Here is a 24,818-nt window from a genome sequence, read left to right as displayed (position 1 = left end):
TATCCGGGGACCAGTTGATTAGATTTTGGGATCGATCGGGTCAAAGTTCAAAGGTCATGAACAGGTCAAAATCTTTCGCAGAACTCAAAAAGTATTGAACCGAATCGCATGAAATTTGGTGGGATGATTGTTTATTATCCGGGGACCAGTTGATTAGATTTTGGGATCGATCGGGTCAAAGGTCATGAACAGGTCAAATCTTCTTGAATCACATGGAATTTGGTGGGATGATTGGTTATTTTCCGGGGACCATTTGATTAGATTTTGTGATCAATCGGGTCAAAGGTCAAGGTCAAGGTCATGGAAAGGTCAACATCTTTTTTTTACCATAGCACGATACATTTTTGTCCAATTGGCATGCAACTAATGCCAACATGTTCATAATTCAATGCCCAATCTTGTGATATGCGAAGGTATGCGCTCTACCGAGTGCCCGTTCTAGTTCAATATGTTGTTATCATTAGTCCTTTTCTCCATTCTTTTTTTCTTACCCTGTGTGTGTGTGTGTGTGTAGTTTTTCTCAGGGCCCGCTGAAAGACTCTCCAAACCTGATCTGCACGCCACACACAGCCTGGTACAGTGAGCAGGCCTCTCTGGAGATGAGGGAGGCAGCCGCCACCGAGATCCGGAGAGCCATCACAGGTACACGGCCACACACACACACACACATACATTTAATACCCGTGACTCGGCACATTTCTAACGTCGGGCAAACACAGGATTAAATGTGAGCTCCCGCTCTCCACTGCTCTGGGATCAGCCTCCGCTCACTGCGCGACCTGTTGCACGGCTCTCTTTCCCAGATGCCACATTTCCACTTCAGTGGCCGTTATTAAATCCGGCCCTCTTAATAGACGTCATCATTAGCTCCCCGAAGCGGAGCCGAGCCCAGAGGCTGGCCGGCGGGAACACGTCCAGATTATTAAATGATCCTAATTTGCATTTTGTGTTTACAAGCCTGAAATGTTTGTCAGTGTGAACTCTCTGGTCCCTCATCGCCTGGAAGACGATACGACCTGTTAAGAGTGTTGGAGTGTGCTTTACTGCGTTTAACTCTGTGTGTGTGTGTGTGTGTGTGTGTGTGTGTGTCACATGACAGGCCGTATCCCCGACAGCCTAAGAAACTGCGTCAACAAGGAGTTCTTCGTCACCACGGCCCCCTGGGCACTGATGGACCAACAGGGCGTCCACCCTGAGCTCAACGGCGCCGCCTACAGGTAGAGACTGAACACGCACACGGCGAGCAAACGGCGCCCTTCCCATTTAGAAAAATATTTCACATGAATTCAAATAAAATTCAAAAATCTGCCCTGCATCAGGAAAATAAATGATAGGTTATTGATTTGTTGTTCTGAGCATTTATCGCCCAATTAGTTTTCCTTCTTGCATTGTTATTGTCACGCTGCCTCCCTTCCCCCGATAGTCGATGTTTTAAAATGTATTTTCAACTGGTTCAGGAAAGTCGCTAACGAGTAGCCTGGACCCTCGTGGCCCGTGGCCTCGCTCTGTAGTCGTAACGGTCATCCTCTCCCTGAACTCAGCATGTCCGCCTCCGTGTGTTTCTTCCACGCAGCCAAGTGAACCAAACTCTCCCTGGCATAACAACCGGGCTCCCCCAAGACAAAATTATTGCCTAGATCAGGAGCAGGTAAATACGACCATCCGGGACAACAGCCTCTCGTCTGGAGGTCCCGGATAAGACCCTCTCACCTGACCTCTATCCCCCCCCCCCTCCCCCTAACTCCTCACCTGTTTGACTGAACACAGTAGCGATGGATGGAAGTGGTGTGGGCTCTGAGCCTCGCGATGAGCATGACGTGAAGCCGTCCAGGTTCCTGGGTGGAGTCATGCTTTGTGATTTCCTTCTTTGGGGTTTTTTGGGAAACTCGCGTTGGACGTACCGTCTCCGAACCGCATTATTCCTGCTCCTCTCCGGTTGAGTTGTTGTACGGAGACCCTCGGGCTCACGGGGGATTTATTTAACTGTAATAAACCTTTTGACTTTCATGACAAACTAAACCATGACTTTATAACATCTATGACCTTCTACAATACAATACTCATACTTTTTTTTAAACTTTTGACAAACTATTCTATGACATTTTTTCTTACAAAACTCTTGACTTGTGACCGTTATAGTTTCTGGTGGTGGGAGTTTAGCGTCACTAGATTTGAGGTTAGTTGAGATGGCCCGACGTGTCACACTGGTCCACTGCCTGGCCTTCGGGAGTCACGCTGCCCGTGACACTGACCTTTGACCTTCCCTTTCCCCAGATACCCACCGGGCGTAGTTGGCGTGGCTCTCGGCGGCATGCCTGGGGCGTTAGAGGGCATGGTGCCGGGCATCGCCCACTCCCTGCCCTCCGGTACACACCCCTCCCAGGCCCCGTCGCCCAACCAGCCCTCCAAACACGGCGAGACCAGAGAGCACCTCACCGAGCAATAGCAGCAGAAAGGATCTCATCCGACGTGTCGACGCTCAAGCAGCCGACCGACTGGGACCAAGAGACGGTGAAACAACACGAGCGGTCCGCCGGTGAAACCCGGTGAAACCCGCCGGGAACAAAGGAGGTGTTCCGGGAATTTGTACTTTTAATGTTTTAGTTTCTACTCTGTCTCTTTGGGTTCAGTACCGACTTTACTCTTTGATGATGGGGTTTTTGTGTTTTTCTCCGGGACATGCCTATGTTTGTGGACAGTCGAGTGTTTTTCGCGCTCCGGGATCAACCGATGAGACTCTGTCCCGCCCCGTTCACCTCGGAGCTCACGGGAGACGTAGGCCCACATTTTCAACACGCCAACGGGAGAACAAGAGAGAAAAAACACTTTGGCATCATGTGCTACTGGACCTTCTCTCCCCTCCCCCAACCTCCTCCTGACCCACCTTTCCTTTCTCCAGCTCCGACCTTCCCTATGTAACTAACGTGTGTTGTTTAGCCCCCTCATTATGCCTCAGAAGAAAATTATCATTTTGTTTTCTTTCAATCTTCTGTGTGAATGACTACAAATGGATTACTATATATATTTATCATTCGTCAAACAAAAAAAAAGACTGCTCATCCGTTCTCGTAATCTAGTGTGGGTTTTAACCCTTTCCTGGCAATAACATACGACAGCCGTTGCAGTTCTAGGACTTCACCACTTGAGGGCGCTTCTACGCTGTGGGGGATTTCTTCTGCACGTTGACACCATAAGTTGCTCCAATATATGTTGTGTGAATACTTTTTTTTAATAAGCTGTAAACACTAAACAAACATTCACTTTATACATTTGATTGTAGCTGAATTAACTGGATTTAGAGGGAGTTTCCAGCGAAGTATTGAACCGTTCTCCCCGAGTGTGTTGGTGATGTGTCGCTGTGAAGGAGGAACTCATTTTTTTTTTAGAATCATAAAAAGTTTGTTGTGACTCATCTGATTTCTGATGACCCGATATCAACTTAGTGGCAGCAGCACACATTGTGACCTCCGCCCCCTCCCCCCTCTGTTCTTTGAGCACATTTCACACTGAAGACAGGAAAGGGTTAAAGCAAACTTACTTTCATTAATGACTCAGGAAATCACTTTTTTGCAGACATCGTTTATTCCCAGAATTCTGTCTTTGAGAAAAAAAGAAGAAAAAAAAAGATGACTAATCTGCTTAGTCTGGATATTTCCTCTCCTCCCTCATCCTCTCCATTGTGGTATTTTTATATACAAGGCGCATCCCACGTTTTTGGTGTTAAAGAGTTTTGAAGAGTCCTGTTAGATTTGTATTGCCTAGTTCAATGTTGCTATAACCATAGTCCTATGTGATCCACCCTTTTTCTTCTCTCCTTATATTTTCTTTGTTCTATTGAAGGCCAGGTCCTTTGGGGCGTCCTGTACTCTGTAAGAGCAATAGCAGAAACTCCTTAGTGTCCCAACAATAGCAGAAGAGGCAGCCAGCAGTACGTTTTTGTTTTTAGTGTGAGTATTTGTATTCGTTTCTTGTACAAGGTGAACATTTAGCATTCAGTGCAGTTCAAATAAAAAATATGATTCTGAGAACCAGCCGTCTGTGCCAGCATGATTGTTCACGCTTTGTCTCGTATCTTTTATGCCTTCAACCTAATCTTACATTTATCTTCATGTAGTTGTCTTTCGCCGCAAGGGGGCGCCAAAGCATAAACAAGTCCTGATGACGTCAAATGAAATGCGGTGATTTGAATATCCCCTTCTGACTGATGCTATGGAATATTACATTATCGTAAAGGAGAGATCTATTCTGTGTGGAGCTTGTGAGCCACTGGAGGCTCCATGAGGGGATGGCAGGAATCGAAATGGGATTTTCTTTTCTGAACAGGCTTCCAATTTCGCACTTCAGAGGGGCTTCTCCTCCACCGACACGACGATATTTAAATGGTTAAACGGGGAAATCAAAATGAAAAGACATTCACGATTACCCAATGTGTTTTTAAACAGTCATTTGAGCTGCGCCAAGAACAAAAACAAGTTCATTCTCAAGTCGAATCCAAACCGATACAAGAAGGAGAAACTTTAACACAGATGGAACACAGGATACAAGTGAGTCCATTTTAATATGAATGCCGTCTGTAGAGAGGCAGAGTGTTTGGTTTCTTTCCCCCACCAGCAGTACCACCACCCATTCTAATATGACATCGAGCTACTAAATCACACGTAAAAATATCAGTAAACTTGTCCGTCCTATCCCCCTCCCCTCACAGGAAGTAGGTATCATCTGGGCAAAATAAAATACTTCAAGACTGAACGGATCAAAACAACGCAGATTAAACGGGGCGTAAGAACAAAGGAATCGCCTCTGCGCGCTAAATCTCCTACACAAATAAATAAATGCAAACATCAGAAGGGGCCTGCAGAGGGATCCGCGATCAAAAAAACAGGTGCTCTTAAACCCTTAACACACACACACACACAGATCAGCATCCACCGTTTTAAGCAACAGGCAATTCTGTAAATTAAAGTTCTCATCTAGTGCAGCTTCGGGATTTCCTTAAATACAGAATATGTTCCTATATGTTCCGAGTATTTCCATCAGGTCGAGATCATTACTTTGATAACAAAACACAAAAGAAGGAGAAATCTGAGCACAGGAAGGCGAATAAAGTGGACTTGACGTGCTTTCATAGGAGCAGTCATCAGGATTCTATTTGTTGTTGCTGGTATCTTTTCGTTTCTTCTATCGCTCACACAACACATGCATAAGAACGAGTTACGGATTTACAGTTTGAAGAGGGGAAAAAGAAAAGGTGGCGCGGTTCTCTCCCGGAGCCGACAGCGTCCAGTCTCAAACGGCGGGCGCCCGCCTCGGCCCACTCACTCGTCTTCGTCCTCCTCTTCCTCGCCGTCGGACAGAGAGGCGCAGGGGCGGATCTGGCGGTACCGGTCCAGCCACTTCTCCACCATCTGCGTGACGAGGGGGTGGTTGCGGCGCCGGGAGCTCTTCTGCATCGCCGCCAGCATGCCGCCCTCCGTCACGCAGCAGTCCAGCCACTCGCGGAGCAGCTTCTCCTGCTGCTCCTCGTTGCCCATCTGAGGGCCAGTGAGTTGTTAGAATACCAGGGTTCTGACACATTTTGACCAGTGGATTTCCTGGACTTTTAACCAAATTTTCATGACCAAACTGAAATCTCGGTTATAAACATGAACATTTTTGAAAATTGTGCATATTGAGAGCGCACGCCGGCTTATATTTTGAGCGTCTTTCTTTAAAAAAACGTATTAATTATTTCAAACTCGGCGTAAATGAACATGTGATTATAACATTTCCATGACTTTTCCCAAACTTTTATGATTTAAGTTTTTTACATGACTTTTCCAGGCCTGGAAATGACAATTATAAAATTCCATGACTTTTCCAGGTTTTCCATGACCGTACGAACCCTGTAATACAATAATATCAGACTAATTATTCTGAAATGGGCCATTCTGCACAATCACTTCTGTTGCATTGTGTATATTTTGATGAGTATTTTTATGCTCCAGTAGACTTAAAGTAGAATATCGGAGAACTTCTTCTACAACTGACTAAGTGTACACGGTAAACGGATCTATTTTACAGAATTGGAAAATAATAAAGTTAGTCGACATGATCAATTGACCATTTAATGTAATCATAAAAGCAAAAGAAATCCTCCAATGGAAGAATTAGCTGGCTTTATATAATGTAAAATGATAAATCAAACTAAATACCGTTGGGCTTTGAGCTGCAGACAAAACAAGACAATAATTAACACCGTCTTTTAAGTTAATTATTATGGACACTTTTTACATAACATGTCATTTAGCTGACACTTTTATCCAAAGCGATTTACAATCATACACCGTAAAACTGCTTGTGTACCACAGAAGTGAGTCACGACCGTTCACAACTGCATGCTGGGAGCCATTTGTGGTAACGAACTGGTAATAACGCTCATTGTGTGTCCACAGGTAAATTCTTTTCTCCTGCGAGAAGAGACACACTCTTCTGGAGAGCAAACAAGGTGGCTTGTTTTTGTAGCTTTCTAATTTCAATATTTAACAGACGCAAATCAATAGGTCACGGCGACAGCTCGAATGTGGCCTACCTCTTGCGCAGACAGGAAGTGGATGTGCAGCAACTTCCTCTCGCTGTCCACCAGAGGCAAGAACGTGACCGTGACGTCGTCGTCGGTGTTGAGGTTGGCGCCGGCGCCGCGGTTGTCGTAGTTGCCGTCGTTCTCCATGGCCACCAGGGCCGAGAAGTGGCCCCGCGTGTAGCCGAGGGCGATGGGGCTCTTCCAGCAGAAGCTCTGCTCCCACAACAGAGGCAGGTACACGCCTGCACACAGGAGAGCGTGACGAGAACGGCCTCCGCTGCTGGACTCCTTTTCACGTTGACGTTCTGTTTTTATGTCGTTACCGTTGCATTGAAAATGCGGAAGCTAACAACGGTATTTATTTATTTATTTGTATGTGTGTTACTCGCGTAACTCAAAAAGTATTCAACCGAATCGCATGAAATTTGGTGGGATGATTGGTTATTATCAGGGGACCATTTGCTTCGATTTTGGGATCGATCGGGTCAAAGGTTAAGGTCAAGGTCATGAAAAGGTCAACATCTTTGAATCGCATGAAATTTGGTGGGATGATTGGTTATTATCCGGCGACCATTTGATTAGATGTTGGGATCGATCGGGTCAAAGTCATGAAAAGGTCAACATCTTCTTTTTACCATAGCGCAGTAAATTTTGTCATGCCAAAATGTGGCTGCGGCGAAGGTATGCGCTCCACCGAGTGCCCGTTCTAGTTTCTATCTGCTTTTATCTTTTATTCTCTATTATTTTATTGTACGGTGACCTTGGGTGACTTGAAAGGCGCTTCCAATTGAAATGTATTATTATTATTATTATTATGTCTATTCCAAATGTGTGTATACCTAAGTAAAAAGAAGGTATCGCATTGAATATTGGCAGTTCTTTTTGAATATTCCTTCATCTCATCCAACGCCGCCTCACCTTGAAAACGAGTGTATCCTAACGTCTCCCCGCGGAAACTTTTGTAGTATTTCACTCCGTAGACGATGATCGGTCTGCGGAGGATGTGTGCGAGAACAAAAATGTGGGTCTGCTCCAGGCTGGCCCCGGGCTGAGAAGAAGAAGAAGAAAGACTAAATAACGACATCATGCAGCAGCGTATGTCATCATATCAACGTCCCTCGGTTGTTCATTCGATATTAAGGCGACCGAAAGTCGAGAGAAGTGTGGAGACCGCCGAGCGCTGGGATCACGTTCCGAAGCGGACAATGATGCAAATGTCTCCTGCATGCCGACTGACTGACCAGTGAAAACAGTTTAAAAGGGGAACAACACTTAACTGCTTTTTAATGTGTGTGTTTTTTAAGGAGCGGAATACATGAAGCATGCGTGTTGGGCCGGAAAAGTACAGAGTCTTCAGAGAAGGAAAGGAAGATTTACTTTTGTCCCTCAATAGGCCGAACAAAACGTGGCGTCCATTCCCCAAAACACAGAAGAAAGTTTGTGCACATTTTGAGCAATAAGCATCGAGGTGAACTTCCTGCATTTCTAAACGCATCAGCAGGGTTCTGACACATTTTGACCAGTGGATTTCCATGGCTTTCCCAGGACTTTAAACCAAATGTCCATGACCAAACTGAAATCTCGGTATAAACAATTTAGAAAATTGTGCGTATTGAGAGCGCACGCCGGCTTATATTTTGAGCGTCTTTCTTTAAAAAACATATCAATTATTTCAAACTCGGCGTGAATGAACATGTGATGATAACACATTTCCATGACTTTTTCAAAACTTTTATGATTTAAGTTTTTTTACATGACTTTTCCAGGCCTGGATATGACCATTTTAAAATTCCATGACTTTTCCAGGTTTTCCATGACCGTACGAACCCTGATAGATTAGTGTAAGTATCACTCCCCTCGACCATCTAGCAAGCGCTTTGCACACTCCCTTCACACACCGACCACATCGGCCTCGTCTAGATGGTGAACTTGAGGAAGGAAGCGAGTCATCCGGATCATTACCTGGCTGGCCAGAGACAGGATGAAGGCCCAGTCCTCCTGCCACTGCTCCTCTCTCAGGGAGAAGTGCAGCCCGAAACTCTGAGAGTACCACGACTCCCACTCCTTCCAGCGGGTGTAGAACCTAAGAGAACGATAGATATGAAGTTCATCAGAATCAAAAGTCATTCTCAAGGTCACCCCGGTTGTGTACCCATGTACAGGACTGTCTCAGAAAATTAGAATATTGTGATAAAGTTCTTTATTTTCTGTAATGCAATTAAAAAAACAAAAAAAATGTCATGCATTCTGATCATTTACAAATCAACTGAAATATTGCACGCCTTTTTTTTATTTTTATATTGCTGATTATGGCTTACAGTTTAAGAAAACTCTAAAATCCTATCTCATAAAATTTTAATATTTCCTCAGACCAAGTAAAAAAAAAGATTTATAACAGCTGAGTGTTTGTCAAGGCTCAGGAAACCCTTGCAGGTGTTTTTGAGTTAATTAGACAATTCAAGTGATTTGTTTAATACCCTACTAGTATACTTTTCATGATATTCTAATATTTAGAGATAGGATATTTGAGTTTTAGCTGTAAGCCATAATCAGCAATATTAAAAGAATAAAAATAGTTGATTTTTGTAATAATCCAGAATGTATGCACATTTTTTTTTTTTTTGAATTGCATTACAGAAAATAAAGAACTTCATCACAATATTCTAATTTTCTGAGACAGTCCTGTATATATTAAAAACAAATGAAAGGTCATACACATAGCTGCTGCAACACACAATAAAAAGGGAGAACATCAGATTTGTGTCTGACCATCACCAAGTTATCAAACCTTCTGTGTTTGACTGGGAGGGACGTATGTCAATGCTTTATGTGGAATCGTGTCCAACTTTCACATCTTCAGTAACTATCGCTTTACCTCTGCTCTCTCTCTTTGTGTTCTGATGACACACTGATGACTCGGTCAGATTTTTTTTAATGAGCTAAATTCATAGTTGGAAGTGTAATTCCAAAATGATAGAATTGAGAGCACTCCGAGCCAGATGGATATAATTGCTGTGAGCTTCTAAAACCTTGTGATCGACACTTTACAGGACGGGTCCTGGTCTCGGCGTGGCTGGGGGTCCTACCAATGGGAGCAGTCGTGCAGGCTGTCGTGGAGGGTCTTGCGCAGAACAGAGTCCTTGTCGTAGATGCCCCAGGTGGCCTGCAGGACAGAGTCCAGCAGGCAGTCCCCGGCGGTGCGGTTCCACAGGGCGTACAGGCGGCTGTCCAAGCGCGTGCCCAGCTCCAGAGACCAGTTGATGACGGGAGAGTCCTCCTCCAGCTCTACGCACAGAGAACATGCATGTGGGGTGAGGGCATGTTCAGAAGTTAAGCTCCGACAGATGGAGGGGGGGGGGGGGGGGGGTTGTCATGTATAGAAAGAGACAAACCCTCTGGAGCGGGGCTGGGTCTTGAGGAAATGTTGTGTTATTGTATTCAAACCACCGAGACCAGTGGAAGGAGCTCGTAGAGGAAACGCGCTCCGTGGAACAGCCGAGCCGTTATCTCTAAAGCAGGGGCCCACGGCCACGCAGCAGGAGGGGTTGTGTTCACTGCCCGTCGGAAAAATGAACTGATCGAAGGTTGGAGAGAAAATAGTGCTCCCTTCTCTGTTCATATGCTGTTGTATTCCCTCAGCTGACCAACGAACAAATAACACTAGATTTATAAAACACGAGCTGTAGTAAAAAAGAGGGCTGAAGAGAAAAGCTGAAAAGTGTAGGATTGAGAATAAAGGGGCCGTGGATGCAGCCTCCAGTGTTTGAGATGTGGAGCTGCCGCCGCTCGTCGTTACGGAAACACACCGTGCATCACATAACCTGCTGTTCAGCAATTTTCTGTTCTCCTAAAAACATTTGAACACAACTTGACTGATTCATTGATAAACACTCAGATATAGACGCTGCACAGAATCTTAATGCAGACGTTCACTCGATTATCCCAGCTCTCAAAAGTGGGAGCGAGGCAGAATAACCAGGGCTGCGATCGTCAGCTCGGAAAGAAATGACTCTGGAGCGAGCTCCTCTCCTCTCCTCTCCTCTCCTCTCCTCTCCTCTCCTCTCCTCTCCTCTCCTCTGACCTCCTCCCAGTGGCTCATTGTTCTCTGTTCTGTGCAATAACCAAGAACCCAGAGACCCTCCCATCAGTAACCCAATTTGTGGCGGCATAAGTAGGTCAGAAGACTCCTCTGATACCTTCAGTACAACACACATGTACACACACACACACACACAGAAGGGAGGGGAAACTAGTGAGCTCAATTAACCTAATTAGAGAGGCATCTATAATGAAGCAGGAGGTGGGGAGCTGGCTGGGGACTGCAGCGCTGATGCTGGTTTTCAAACACGAGTCGTGTCCAGGGCGCAGACGGATCACGAGTCACAGGAAACCAAGAGCCACGCATCAACAGAATGGGGATGCGTGTTGACACCAGATATGAAAACTACTAAATCGTCGGTACCTTTCTGCACATCTCGATCCAACACGTCATCGAACAGCTTCTCTTGGACCGCAGGCGGCAGGTCCTCTATGTCTGCAAAGGAGAGCGGGGAAGACATTGTGTTGTTACTCACCGTCGCCCTGATGGTACGCCACGCTGAGGGGAACCCAAACGCCGCGCTAACGACACACAGGGAGGGTCTTTCCCGCTCCATTCATTGGCTGACATTTCGTCAATAGCGCGCTGTAAACACAAGCTCTGTGCAGCGCGTCGTGTTCCTGTGTGGATCGAGCCGTGCGTCCAGAGCCAGAACACTGGTGGCTGTTCTCCGGCTCAATAGTGAATGGCTCTGGCTTTGTTTGAAAAGAGAGAGAGGGGGACCGAAAACTGAGGGCGAGCACCCCGCAGCTGGCCTCTGGCCACATTCAGTCTGCAAGGAAACACTTGGCTTCACATGAAAAAAATAATGAAAAAAGTGAAAAATCCATCAGTCAGGCCTGCGTAATCTCTCATCCCAGCGGCACTTGCAGCTCAGAGTCAGAATACAGCCGGTAGCTCTGAACGCAAAGTGCATGTCATATGAGTGAAGACATTACGCCACAGGGAGAGGACACTGAGCCGCCGTGCTGCACAAGGCCTCCAGAGACGGAGGGGGGGGGGCACACTGAAATGCAGCACACTGTTTAGAGAACGCTACATCAGATTGTATTTGCAATCACCAAATTACTTATTTTGTCGCTCTATCCCTGTAGAATAAATGTCAAACTGTCATCCTCAGGACGTCAACGTTTTTCTTTTTAAATCAGTCAGTCAGACTGCACATATGAAAAGGAGTCCGGTCAGCAAAGAGCTGTGACCATCAAGATATGGTGGGTACCTGCAGGCAGGGTGAAGGTGACCGGGTCGGTGAGGAAGTAGCAGGCGAAGTCTCCCTTGCGTTGATGTAGTGAAGCTGCGATCTCCCTGCGGATCTGCTCCGTCAGCTCGGGGCAAACCATGGACGGGATGCACTTAGCCGCCTGCTGGTTCACCTGCGAAGACAAGCACACACTCCGGAAGTTAAGAGGTCAAGACGGCAATATTTGCACGATCAGATCCTCGTGATGCATATAAATCATGAGCCACTTGGTAAAACTAAAAGGACCATGTCCTTCCATGTATATATATATATATTATCCAAGGATGGGCAATATGGACAAATGTTGATAGGATTTGCTTGAAAACAATAAACACGACAAATAAAATGTAATATTGTCGACACATGTATCTTCTGTTTTGAGGCTCAAATTCGGCAGTGACGAGGCCATTTTCCTCTTCCGACCTCAGCAACAACTTTGACGGTGCAGCCGTCTGGGCCCTTCCTGTTCATTGCAAACCACATCAGCTCTGTGGCATCAGGTCCATTAGGAACTGGAGGCCGGCCTGCAGCCGGATAATCCTCCACCTAATCCTTAAAGTGCACTTCTGCTGTCATCAAAGGCATGGCAGGCAACTGCTAGACGTCCTCTAATATAAGCCTTTTATAGGACTCTAGTATCTACATAGGAAGAGGACAATGGAAAATCAGATATCACTACAGCTACATAGTGGATTTATATACAGGACTGTCTCAGAAAATTAGAATATTGTGATAGTTCTTTATTTTCTGTAATGCAATTAAAAAAACAAAAATGTCATGCATTCTGGATTCATTACAAATCAACTGAAATATTGCAAGCCTTTTATTCTTTTAATATTGCTGATTATGGTTTACAGCTTAAGAAAACTCAAATATCCTATCTCTAAATATTAGAATATCATGAAAAAGTATACTAGTAGGGTATTAAACAAATCACTTGTATTGTCTAATTAACTCGAAACACCTGGAAACACATTTTCAAATGTTTGATCTTTTTTTTAACTTGGTCTGAGGAAATATTCAAATTTTATGAGATAGGATTTTAGAGTTTTCTTAAGCTGTAAGCCATAATCAGCAATATTAAAAGAATAAAAGGCTTGCAATATTTCAGTTGATTTGTAATGAATCCAGAATGCATGACATTTGTTTTTTTAATTGCATTACAGAAAATAAAGAACTTTATCACAATATTCTAATTTTCTGAGACAGTCCTGTATATATATATACATATGTACACACATACATATACACACATATGTATATATATATATATACACATATTTATAAATATATATAATTATATATATATATAAATATATATAATTATATAATTATAAATATATAATTATGTCTGAGGGTTTAATTAAGGGACAACCTGCTCAAAAAAGATGGTAAACCCTTAATTCCAGTGGAGTGGTGAAGACAATCTAAATCTACAGCATGCGTACCTCTGTGAGCAGGATGGCGAGCATGTCCTGCCTCTGGAAGCGGATGGCCAGATGGACCAGAGTGAAGCCTTCATCAAACGCAGAGGACCGGTTGAGGAGCTGCACCTCGTCGGCGGTGAGCTGCCGGGCGATGTCCCCGCCGGACGACTTGTAGGCTTCGATTGCAGCCAGGTCTCCCTCCACCACACCTGCAGCAGGGGAGGAGGAAGCAGGGTCGGAAAAATGAGACGACACATCGGCGCCGACGTGTGAAAACGGATCAGATGCGGTGGCTTTTTCCAGGAATTCCTGTGCGGTTAGTTGGAGGGGACGATGCGGCGCAATCAACGGTCGAGGAAGGAGGAACAGTGCGGTTCAGGAAGTAAACGGCTAGCATGTCCACAATGCCCATCACAATGCACACTCATATGCCAGTTCATTAGGCACACCATCTATATATTTGAGGGAAGACTAAAGATTATAACACTGTTTTATCAAAAGCACTACAAAACAAAGGCTGGAGATTGGCATAACAACCTTTCACACAGGTTGTTTTCATTGCAGGTTTGTACAAGTAATGGCATACATTTGCATCCGAGTGAATTTACAACACCGAATACTCGTGTTTCCTGTCCAACCACAATGGAAAAGACATTTGAATCCTTTGAAACGGGCCTTTCCTTAGTAAACGGATTCGCCTGCGTTTGGAGCAGCTCCAGCTCCATGTCCCCGCGTGTCACCGACAGCTTGCCTTGCTCAACGAGAGAGCGACGGGGAATCACACACCACACTGTTCTTGGTCACGGGCAATCATATGAAAATCTGGGGGTGAATTTGCAAGACAAAAATGCAACTTGAAAAGAGCAAAAATCCTCATGGGAGCACTGGGACCGGAGCTGCGCAGCTCTGGACGTCGATCCACAGTTTCCGATGACCTCGAGATGAAGCGCCGCGCTAACCCCGGCGTGAGAGCGACGACACAGATCCATATACGGATGCCAAATGATTTGGGCTGAAACGTAGCTACTGGGAGAGAGACATGAGGAAGAAGATGGGGTGATCTGTTTTGCAGGTGAATGAATAAAATAGAATAGAAATAGAAAATAAATACACATTTAAATGTGTTCGGTTTCGAGTCATGATGAAAGCACCCGTGTCCCAATGCTACTCTTCATATGCATCATATTCATCTCTTCCCTTATTTCCTGACTACCTCTTTATTGTTTATTTATTCAGCACTTTACTTTGTTTTCTCCCTGTATATTTAGTATTTAGTTTTTTAGAATTGTTATTTGTGTTTTATATTTATTTTCATTGATGCTCTGATGTGCACCGCTGCTGTGATTTTTTTTATTTCCCCACTGTGGGACAAATAAAGGAATATCATATCATATCATATCATTGTCCCATCTGATAAACACTGAAGAACATGGCAGTAGATAACAAAAATTTAAAAAACACTTCATATTTGGAAAATACACAAGTGAAATAGTAATATTCCAAACATTCCGTTCAGGTGACAGCTCTAATGCTCATTTCATGTGCGTACAAAATTAATTAATTTCTCGTCGAGCATTGTTATTCTTAAGGTCCCCTGGATTTACAGCATGTGTAGCTGTGTGAGCACTCAACTCTGCTGAGGCTTATTTTACATTACATTATTTTACATCTCACTTACAACCACACGAGTATATTATGAAGATTAGTACATACTGTGTACTATACAGGATTAATACATTGTGTGGAATTAGGACACATTCTAACCTTAGCAACCCCATTATGCCAGGATTAGCCTTTGCAATATCCGTCTCAAAATAGTTAGAAGGGGGGCATTCTAAACTTAGACTAAACAGACAATATAATACGTTGTTGCTATTTTAACTAATCAAAATGAAATTGTTATGGATATTTGTGACCACAATTTCTACAAACAGAGATGAATGTTGTGCTGATGGGTGGCTGATCTTTCGGTGGTTCGATGGCTAAGCACACGACTGTTTTTACACTCGCATGAACTGTACACAATATCATTATCAGCAATATAAAACTGTAAGAATTGTGTTTTTAAATACACCCAAATATTATCTGCAAGTGCAAGACTTGCCGGTTCAACACAAAAGAACAATGTTACACAAACAGAGCCTGCTTCCATTTTTGTGGAAAGCTGAATCGATGGGATCATCCCACTTTGGCCCAAACACAGAGCTCTGGGAGAGAAAAACACCAGATCACTAACCGGAGAGCAAAGTGAGATCAAGTTGACTGAGGAAGTGCTTGGCTGGGCTATAAAGTGCTCCTCCACTCAGACACTTCCTCCATCGACTTTTTCAGCGCTTTGCAAAAGGTCAACTGTAAAAAAATAAAATAAAGTCAGCTGACAATGCGATAAATAATACGGTATTCAGAAAGAAATCCAATGTCTGGAAATGTCTGTATGAGGTAGATGTAAGAAAACCATGGAAAACATTTTCTCTCACTGTGACCTAAGAGTGATGCTTTCAATTCCACTACAAGCAGTTGGAAAGGGCAATCAGTGCAAAGGTCATGAGGCCACTGATTATGCGATACATTTTCTTTATTTTGTTGTTGGAGACTGGTATTCATGTCTTGTCAAGGCTGTTTTGGCCTCCCAGGACTCGGCACATAAGCACCACTGTTTACAGGGTGGGTTGACTGCGGGCCAGGAGAGCCTCTGGTCCATTCATCCCCACCGGCTGGGAAGCACTCGCAGCCTCTCAGGGTATCAAAAGACACTCTCAGTGGCAGAGCAAGGGCATCTGGGGGTTCACGGATGAGCTGGATCGAATTCCTACGAGCCACTTGGTGACACATCTTTAGAAAAATGCCACTCGGCATTATTTATGCTACGTTGACTTTCAGTATCCTCTCACGACGGTTATTATTTTCCACATGAAAGCACTACCTTGTGACATTAAACGCTTTCAAAAAAAGAGCTTGCCAAGCACATTCTTGCTGTACAATACTATCCGGAGTGTAAACAACATCATGTTGACATTCATTGATAAAAACCCCAAGTGGATCACACTCCCATGTAACCATGGCCCTTGCAGGGTGAGGCACTGTAATAACTGTTGCCACTGAGACTAAAACGGTTGCCTTTAAGTGGATTACCTCGCTCAGTCATCACCGAGTAGGACATCACGGAAGAAAACACAAAGCTGGTGTGCAAATAGAAGTGTTGGTGCAAGGAAAATTAGAAAAGAATATGGATTGTTTTTCCGTGTCAGGTTATTTATGTGAGATGATATTATGATATTATGAGACATGAGGGCTCTTACACATCATCAGAACCGAATAAGTATTTTTACGATTTGAACTCATTGTTATTATTGAATGCAAAGCACACACTTCAAGCAAAGAATTAACAATGTATCTATTGTTATCATTGAGTAATGTATTGATTAAAAGGCCAAAATGTGTGAAACATTACACTGTTCCCAGAGCCCACCGTTTTTTTTGTCAACCCAACTGTCCAAAAAACAATTAGTCATCAATGTTGCCGTTATTAATTTCCTATGGATTGACTAATCGCTTCAGGCCTCACAGGAATGACATGCAGTAACGTATAAAAACTCACCAGCACATGCATTGAGGAACAGCCAGTCTGTTTTCCTCATTCGATTTCTAATCTGCTTGAGCTTCTTGAAGTCGACCTCTTGCTCCTCTTTGCTGCTCATGGCTCCAGCTGCAAGCTCGATCCTCTGGAAGTCCATTTTGACATTGTCTTCCCTCTTGGGCATTGGAGGGGACCTCCTTTGGCCCCGGCCCCCACTGCAACCGCCCCTCCACCGGGCCCTGTCCTGTTCATTTATCATTGGTGTTGGCTCCGCAGACCCGGCCAGCTCTATGGCCTCCTGGTTATTGGGCTTGGGGCGGTCACAAACCACGCACTTTGTCGTTGTGGGCCAGTTCTGGTAGTTGCAAACGGTGCATGCCCAGTGCGGCGGATGCGTGTTGAGTCTGTTTCTGTCATTGTACTCCTCACAGGTATCCACGGGAGAGGGCAGAGAAGGACGACAGCCGGCATTGGAGCTTGAAGTCTGGGGGGACTCTGTGGGACTGCTAGTCCTGGAGCGCTGACACAGGCACTGTGTGCAGCGGAGCGCTCGGGGCCAGTTCAGGTAGGTGCAGATCTGGCAGGACCACTTGTTGGCAATCTCAGCCATGCCGGCTGACCGGACTCTTGGCCGAGCGCTGGAGTCAGGGCAGATGAGGAGGTTGTCGCCACTCTCAGTTCTGGGAGGGTCCCACTCCAGACTGCTGTCCAGATCAGGGCGGTTCTTGTAAGGTTCCTCTGTGATGATGGGACCCCTCAACCTCTGTGCACGGCACATAGTGCACTTGACCGCAGACAGCCAGTTCTCATAGGTGCAGTAGTCACAGGCCCACTTCACCTTCTGCTCCGTCATTGTGGATCACTTTGGGTGGTTGAGCTGAGGTGGTGAATCTAGTTAGACGCGAGGCACAAACAAACAACAAAATATAAGGTCAATGAATATGTTCAACTAGTATCTTGTTTTAGATACAGATATTTCCTGGCGTTGTCAACACCAACGTTACATCTGGTCGGGACACTGGCTCGAGATCGTGGACGGTCTGCCAGCTGCTATGCTAATTGTCTTTTGACAGTATCGTCAACAGGGTTTGGTTCACATGACGGTTGCCTTCAATTGTGCCGTCGGCTAACGTAGGCTAGCGTCAAGCTAACAACCGAGCATATACAGTTACCATCAATGGTCACCGTGAACAATCATTTCATATGAGGTACAAACATCTCATATTACGAAATATTTTGCAAATACTCTTACCGTTTCGCGACTGGGCTTGTTTTCCAAGTGCTGCTGACAACCACAACAAACCCTTGTTGTACAGTCCCCCCCACCCCCACCCCCCTCCTCGATCAAACCTTTCCCTATCCGAGTTATTTCGACCTCTTTGGGCTCTCACATGTTTACCTTCAAGGACACATTAACCTCTTGCGGGATGAACCACAGCTTGGCAAAGCCTCTGTACTCCTTGAATCATGGTATACATATGCGACACTCCATGGTTTACGTGCCTCCGTGTTGTTTAATGGCGGCGACAGCGAGACAAATGAGTAGGAGAGCCAAAAAAAAACTCTCGCTTGCCTTCGTCACGAATCATCTGGCTCAGCTCTCAACGCTATTGGATGAAAAGAACCTGTGCTGCGTTCAAGATCTATCGGAAGTATTTGCATTACCCATATTCACACGCGACTATTACGACCGTTTATAAGAGCTTCAAAAGAACTGGTGGATGTTATAACAAAGGGCAGACCAAATATATACAACGTGACTAAAACTTGATGTATTTGCTGATGTTTAAGCCGATTTAGTTTAGTCTATACACTCAAGCACCACACGTTTTACATGTATCGTGTTTAAAAGATCGGGAACATGGGACATTTGACCAAACAATTTAGAAATATCCGACTTTATCATAAAAACTAAAATACACGATCCTTGTTGACAAATTAAGCAAATTAATGTACTCCACCAATCCAATCTAGGGTCTGCATAATGCATAGTTTGATACACCATTTTATTTGCAGAATTGGTAACATCAATTTGAGGGTTATGACTTTATTTTGCATAACCGTAAAAATTGTTTAATGCAGTTCGGCAAGTCGGACAACAGGGTTTCATGTTTAGAAAACCCAAATGCATTCAGCAAATATCTGTGTCTCTTATGAACCACCTTTTTTTACCCCAAGGTTACATCACTATTTATTTTAAGTTAAAAAAAATGTAACCATCGTTGCTTCCTGTTAAACAACATATCCAATAATCTGAGCCGTAGTCCTCTGTAGCTCAGTGGAGTCGAATGCTTTGGCTTTTTCACACTTTTTCTTCTCTAGTTTTTTTAACTGGAGATGCTTTGAGTATAAACATACACCTCTAATAACAATACATATATCTTGACAAGACCCACAGACACCAAACTGCTGTAGACCCAGGCCATTATGCTTGGCCCGCTGGAGGAAAAGGAGGCAATGGTGAACCAGGACTGCACGTGGCAAACTGTCGGACCCTTTTTTACCTTTAACTTGCTTCATGAGTTTGTTACATAACTATAACCTTAATCCTAGGCAAATTACATTTAAATTAGCATGTAAACATGTCAGAACTGCAACCTTTCTACAATAATACTAAATTACCCTGCTGAACGTAAACACATGAACCCCAACTCTTCAGTTCAGCCTCGTTTTCGGGTTAGATTTGGCTATTAATGTTTTTTTTTTAACTTTTAAAACCAACTCATTTAATGAATGGCTATTCATGTATTCGTATTGTGAAGTTAATTCATCACAAAAAAACTATAAACAATTACTAACAAATAAACATGTAATACATTATTTATAATTATAAATACATTCTCCGCTGTCAAGGTTGCAAGAGTGTCTTTGGCATCACGTGACGTCCCCGGAAGTTGTAATTCCACCATTTGGCCGCTGCGCCGGATTCCCTTGAAAGCATGGCGCACTTTCTTGGATAGAGACCGCGCCACTAGGAAACATGGCAGCTCGGCTGACCCGGCTGCACCACATTGCACTCAACGTTTGTAACGCGGACAAAGTTTCCAGTGACCTTGTCTTTAAATTCAAGTTCCGTTTGTTCGCCGCCAGACTGATCGATGGGGCCAAGCAGCTGGCTTTCCGGAAAGGAACGGCTGTTTTCATCGTGAATGAGACACCGAGCCGCAGTAGCGGCGTGAGAATGAATGAGAACCTCCACATTGCAGACTCGCATCCACGTGATCCGCCCCTGGTCCACGTGGGGAAACACAGCCATGGTAAGTGTCTTTACGACGTCAGCGCGCATTACCCGGTGGACACTGTGAACAACGTGTGTTTCGAGGTGGAGGATGTGGAAAGGTCATGCACGGCTCTTCGCCAGCTGGGCTGCGATGTCATGGTTCCGCCAACGACCGTTCACGACGACTGTGGTTACGTCACCTACTCCGTGGTGAAATCCATCGTGGGAAACGTGCTGCACACACTGATTGACAGGACTAAATACAAGGGCAGCTTCCTGCCCGGCTTTGATGGCGTTGGAAACGACCTCAGCGTCTCGGAAACGGACACGTCTTGTCCGATCACACATTTTGATCACATAACGTATGTCTGTCCCAAGAACACCACCCACCAGGTCATGAGGTGGTACGAGAAGCTCTTTGGGTTTCAACGGTTCTTCATCGATAGGTGAGGATGCAACACGTTTACTGTTCATATTCTACATTCTGTTAAACTTGCATGTCTGTAATACAGGTGCCTTTTTTTTCTCTTTTATTCTGAGTAGTGATGAAAATGTGGACGAAGGCTTTGTCATAAACCAGGAGGGCATTGGACTGCGTCTGACCGCCATGGAGTACTGGAAATGCAGCAAAGCCGGCATCGTTCTCCCCTCCGTGGACAAAAAGGAGCCCGACTGCAAGTTTGTGATTGCAGAATCCCTCTCTAAACAAGGTAGCTTTCAAGGTCATTCACGTGGGCCGTAGTCAATGGTATGCAACAGCTGCATCACTGGGCCTGTGTGCACTTGTTTCAGGCAGGAATCAGGTGGACACCTTCTTGGAGCAGCACGGGGCCCCTGGCATCCAGCACATTGGACTGTACACCAAAAACATTGTTTCTACGGCTCATGCGATGGCTGATGCTGGTGTCCAGTTTTTCTCCCCGCCTCAAGCCTACTACACGCAGGTTTGACTGACTCCTAGAATTGCACAGCAACATATTTGCCATAACAAATAACAGTTAAACTGCCTTGATGAATGCAATAAGTGGCCCACGTTGTATTCAACAAGTTCAAAAATATATTGTTGTATATAAATGTGTCGTGAAATACTAATAACAGACACACAAGACAGAACAGGGTCATCTTTTAATGAAGAGTGCAAAGGCAGAGGTGCAATTGCTTTGCAGCTCCACCATGTTTAAAATAAATAAATAGAAAAAGGCTAGTGTCCGCTCTCTTTTACTGATGAGAGGGAATGAAAATAATGAGATTGCTTGTTAACTGCACCTGAATGCATGTATCTGGTCTCATTTATTAAGTATTTAACAAATGTATATTTGTTATCATGTATACAGTTTCTATGGCTGATTGGATACATTAGATAATTATTATACATAACATATTCTGGTCATAGCTGTGGCTACTGATGTAGCTTACCACCACCGGTATGACTGTGTGTGTGTATGACTACTGGACTCTGCACTGTAAAGCGACTTCGAGTGTCTAGAGAAGCGCTATATATAAATAAATGATTATTATTATTATTTGCCAATGTGTCATCTTCTACTTGCCTGTGTGCTGTGACAGGTGGGAAAACGGCAGGAGATCCAGGAGGCGGGACACAACCCCCAGATACTGGCGAAGCACGGCATTCTCCTGGACCTGAGCCGGGAACCGTCATCACCGCCTGCATCCAGTGAGAACCGAGGGTGAGAGGCACTCGAGAGCTGTAATTAATAATAATTTAGGGCGGCTGTAGCTCATGGGGAGAGTAGTCGTCCCGCAACCGAACCCCGCTCTCCCCATATTTTGCATGTTGAAGTGTCCTTGAGCAAAACGCTAAAACCCACCCCTGTTGCTCCTTCACTGAAGCTCACTGCTCCTTAATAACTAAGGATTGATGAAATGCAGAGAAGAATGTCTCCACTGTGGGATCAATAAAGGACACATTATTATTATTACGCATTTCAGTGTAGATATGAAGTCAACGTGTTGCTCATGGTCCCGTAAGACCAGCGGAGGGTCCTCACCGTGTTCTCGTCTGTTTCCAGATACCTTCTCCAGGTGTTCACCAAGCCCATCTTTGCAGAGGACACCTTCTTCCTCGAGCTGATAGAGCGAAGGGGGGCAAAAGGTTTCGGTGAGGGGAACATCAGAGCTCTGTGGAGGTCTGTGCAGGCGCACATGGAGAAGCAAGAGGGGGATTCTCAGGGAGAGGAATCCCCAAAAACAGTGGACACTTCCCACTAATAGCCACTCCAGATATTTTGAACTGAGGCTATTTTGTTTGTTCTTTATTTAAAAGAAAAGTGAGTATTTATTTTATGAGTACAAAAATAAATTAAAAAAGAATGTATAAATAAATATAATATATATTTACAGAAGTGCTTTCCATTTTGTTTTTCTATTTAGTGATGAATCTCAAGTCGCCTGTTGCACTGCTAACAAGTACAAATCGAAGATGTAAAACTGAACTTTAAAACAAGCGGTACTTGACCAGATGTTACATATTTGACTTGAAACTTGAAATGTTACTCCAAAACTACACTTTCTGTCACAGTAAAAGAATATCTGTTTTCATTGTGTCAAAGCAAAACAACTGACTGACTTCACAGCAACTGTTCCTCAATAAATCTGTTTCTCAAACCACTCCGTGAAGACCAATTACTGCCCTGATGAAAAAGGTGCTCTCTGTTTCATAGAATGTGGGCATGCTACATTCCAGATGAATAGTCTTCTCAGGCGAAAAACATTGTTTTTCACGAAATTATACATTTTCAGATTTTGGGCTATTTGGCCTCTGTCTTCATTCAAACTTCTGAAAGGTTAATTTTATGAAGCTTTAGCACTTTGCATCTAGACTCATCATAAATTCACCTGGCATAGCATAATTTCTTAATTGACACATTTAAGAATAACATTTTCATGCAAGTAACAAATGGGAATTGTCATTGTGAAATCTATTAACTAAAATAGTGGACTAAACTTTAAAGTTTATACTGGGACTTTGCTGTCTTGCTTCCACCACTGTCAATGTCCATATACAAATTGAGGAATACTGACTGCTTCATTATTAACGCAGGCATAGACTTAACCCTTCACCCCACCAAATATCCAGGAGTTTCACACCTATGGTATTTTATTTGTAAAAGGTATGCTTAGAGAATTATAAGTCCAACAATATAGCTGTTCTGAGCTCCACTGCCCCTTTTCTAAATACCTCCCACAGTAATGCATGAACCGTTCCTGGGAGAATAGTTGCATCTCCTTCAGATGCTGTGGAGATTCGAGCAATGTGTATGTGTTGGTTCTAACGCCGCTTCAGAGCCTCTCTCAAAGGGGATCTCAACCCACAGAGATGCCAGTTCATTTAACTTTAAAGGCGAGGATTAGTGGGATGGATGAGAAGCAGTGAAATTTAGATTGAGTTCCATGAAAGCCATATGCTCTCTTAGTGGTCTGACTGGAGTTACAGTTTCCCCCACTGAGTAACTTCAGAAAACAGTTTCAACAACAAGCTGCAAAAAGTGAACTTGTGAATGCATGCACTTCCTCACTTTTGACAAGGGGTGTCAGTGTTTTTCTTTACTCGAGCGTCACCCTCTTGGCCAAACGAAACTTTTAAGAGTTGAATAATGTATTTTGGATTTGTTCTCACTGATAGAAAGCTCATGGACTCTTGGAATGACAACCAAACTCGAATAGGGCATATGGAACAGGTGTACTCCTTCAGCTTTACAACTACACTACAAGTTAAATATTTTTATGGGATTTAAAAAAAAATATGAATACAAAACTTCAATAATAAAAAGGAGAATTTTGTCCGAGAAGGAGAAGATTAACTGTTCAGTAGAGTTGAGAAGTGATGGCTCCTGTAACAGGAGTCCTTCGGCCATCTGTCTGAGGCCAATGTGAACCACAGATGGCATTCAGCGTTCTGCATGGGGTCTCCGCACTGGGGTGAAGTGAGTTGGAAGCTCACTTCCTATTCACTGTCAACCATATGCTAGCTACAGTTACATTAACAAAGTCAAAGAGAAAGGACTAACAGACCTAAATCAAGGTTTATTGTTTCTCAAACATAGAACGATATTGGTTCCATCTGGTGATTGGTGGATACTGCCCCCTATGGTTTTGACTGTCACAACACACACGGCCAAACTTGATGAGTAGCAAGCCATCTTACAATGAGCTGTTTTGATCTTCTGCTGAGGACAACAAAACACAACATGCAACGTCTCCATTTTTTTAATACTGACGAAGGAGTTTTGGCAAACACAAAACGGTCACCCCCACATAGCTTACAGAGTTGAGGAGACAAATCCTCCTTGCCCTTTAACACAAAAGGCAGACAGTCTAAAACCGAGGAGGACAGTCTGGGGGAGATTAGTGGCACACAACAGATGTTACTCCTTGATTAAGAATAGGGTGTGCCAGGGGTGAGCTCCAGCTCCCCACCCTTCTGAGGCCCACTCTGTTAACTTCAGCTCCCACAAAATAATTTAACTTAGTGCACTTGATGGTATTGTTGCAATAATATCCAGTTGCCTTACTTGTGTGTAGTATGTGTCATGAGTATAGTTGGCTTATGTCAATTTTCAGAGGTGCATTAAGTAAACACATGTTTGAGTAGTGCTGTCAGTTGCTCACAATGTACACATGTCGAAACATGCAGGTAAGAAAATACACAGCTATATGGACATGCTGTACAGCAGTA

At 44.1% G+C, this 24,818-nt stretch overlaps 3 protein-coding genes across 12 annotated transcripts in view; 2 read left to right on the top strand and 1 right to left on the bottom strand.

Annotated features, from left to right (window-relative positions):
- The window catches only part of LOC130203137 (C-terminal-binding protein 2), an 85,904-nt gene extending 81,871 nt beyond the window's left edge, over window positions 1–4,033 (top strand). For 6 of the 8 annotated variants that reach the window (XM_056429024.1, XM_056429023.1, XM_056429028.1 and 3 more), the window contains 3 exons: window positions 515–642; window positions 1,100–1,217; window positions 2,275–4,033. In XM_056429024.1, coding sequence (XP_056284999.1) covers window positions 515–642; window positions 1,100–1,217; window positions 2,275–2,446 — 418 coding nt within the window. In that variant the 3' untranslated portion in view covers window positions 2,447–4,033. Of the gene's footprint in view, window positions 1–514; window positions 643–1,099; window positions 1,218–1,573; window positions 1,649–2,274 lie in introns of all 8 variants that reach the window. The other 2 variants (XM_056429030.1, XM_056429022.1) reach the window with 1 other exon arrangement.
- Window positions 4,034–4,412: 379 nt separating this feature from the next.
- zranb1a (zinc finger, RAN-binding domain containing 1a) lies at window positions 4,413–18,451 on the bottom strand. 2 transcript variants are annotated; one of them, XM_056429031.1, is made up of 10 exons: window positions 18,302–18,451; window positions 16,924–17,793; window positions 13,347–13,534; window positions 11,878–12,031; window positions 11,022–11,093; window positions 9,646–9,844; window positions 8,522–8,642; window positions 7,478–7,607; window positions 6,569–6,801; window positions 4,413–5,531 (listed from the first exon to the last, which is right to left on the bottom strand). In XM_056429031.1, exons 2-10 carry the CDS (start codon window positions 17,753–17,755, stop codon window positions 5,316–5,318), a joined length of 2,145 nt encoding a protein of 714 aa, XP_056285006.1. In that variant the 5' UTR covers window positions 17,756–17,793; window positions 18,302–18,451; the 3' UTR covers window positions 4,413–5,315. The 2 variants fall into 2 exon arrangements, with proteins under 2 accessions (XP_056285006.1, XP_056285007.1); XM_056429032.1 differs by lacking the exon at window positions 18,302–18,451 and adding an exon at window positions 18,155–18,257.
- Window positions 18,452–19,769: 1,318 nt separating this feature from the next.
- On the top strand, window positions 19,770–22,750 carry hpdl (4-hydroxyphenylpyruvate dioxygenase-like). Of its 2 annotated transcripts, XR_008833514.1 has the most exons (6): window positions 19,770–20,568; window positions 20,666–20,832; window positions 20,915–21,066; window positions 21,689–21,810; window positions 22,153–22,410; window positions 22,514–22,750. XR_008833514.1 is itself a non-coding variant. In XM_056429938.1 (5 exons), the coding sequence occupies exons 1-5, from the start codon at window positions 19,883–19,885 to the stop codon at window positions 22,349–22,351; spliced, it is 1,326 nt and encodes a 441-aa protein (XP_056285913.1). In that variant the 5' UTR covers window positions 19,770–19,882; the 3' UTR covers window positions 22,352–22,750. The 2 variants fall into 2 exon arrangements, 1 of the variants encoding a protein (XP_056285913.1); XM_056429938.1 differs by having other exon boundaries at window positions 22,153–22,750.
- Window positions 22,751–24,818: the final 2,068 nt, after the last annotated feature.

Source organism: Pseudoliparis swirei, chromosome 13 (assembly GCF_029220125.1).
Source record: "Pseudoliparis swirei isolate HS2019 ecotype Mariana Trench chromosome 13, NWPU_hadal_v1, whole genome shotgun sequence".
In the NCBI taxonomy this organism is placed as follows: domain Eukaryota; kingdom Metazoa; phylum Chordata; class Actinopteri; order Perciformes; family Liparidae; genus Pseudoliparis; species Pseudoliparis swirei.
The sequence above is the reverse complement of the archived record's forward strand: the minus strand, read 5'-3'. Positions and strand labels throughout refer to the sequence as shown.

Bases quoted from the DNA above. Each gene is read 5' to 3' on its own strand.
- zranb1a (XM_056429031.1), bottom strand. From the start codon at position 17,755: ATGACGGAGCAGAAGGTGAAGTGGGCCTGTGACTACTGCACCTATGAG. The intron at 9,845-11,021 runs GTACCGACGATT...CTCTGTGCGTAG, and splicing joins GGATCGAGATGTGCAGAAAG to AGCTGGAGGAGGACTCTCCC. The intron at 7,608-8,521 runs GTAATGATCCGG...TCTTCTTCTCAG, and splicing joins TCCTGTCTCTGGCCAGCCAG to CCCGGGGCCAGCCTGGAGCA.
- hpdl (XM_056429938.1), top strand. From the start codon at position 19,883: ATGGCAGCTCGGCTGACCCGGCTGCACCACATTGCACTCAACGTTTGT. The intron at 21,067-21,688 runs GTTTGACTGACT...GTGCTGTGACAG, and splicing joins CTCAAGCCTACTACACGCAG to GTGGGAAAACGGCAGGAGAT. The intron at 21,811-22,152 runs GTGAGAGGCACT...GTCTGTTTCCAG, and splicing joins GCATCCAGTGAGAACCGAGG to ATACCTTCTCCAGGTGTTCA.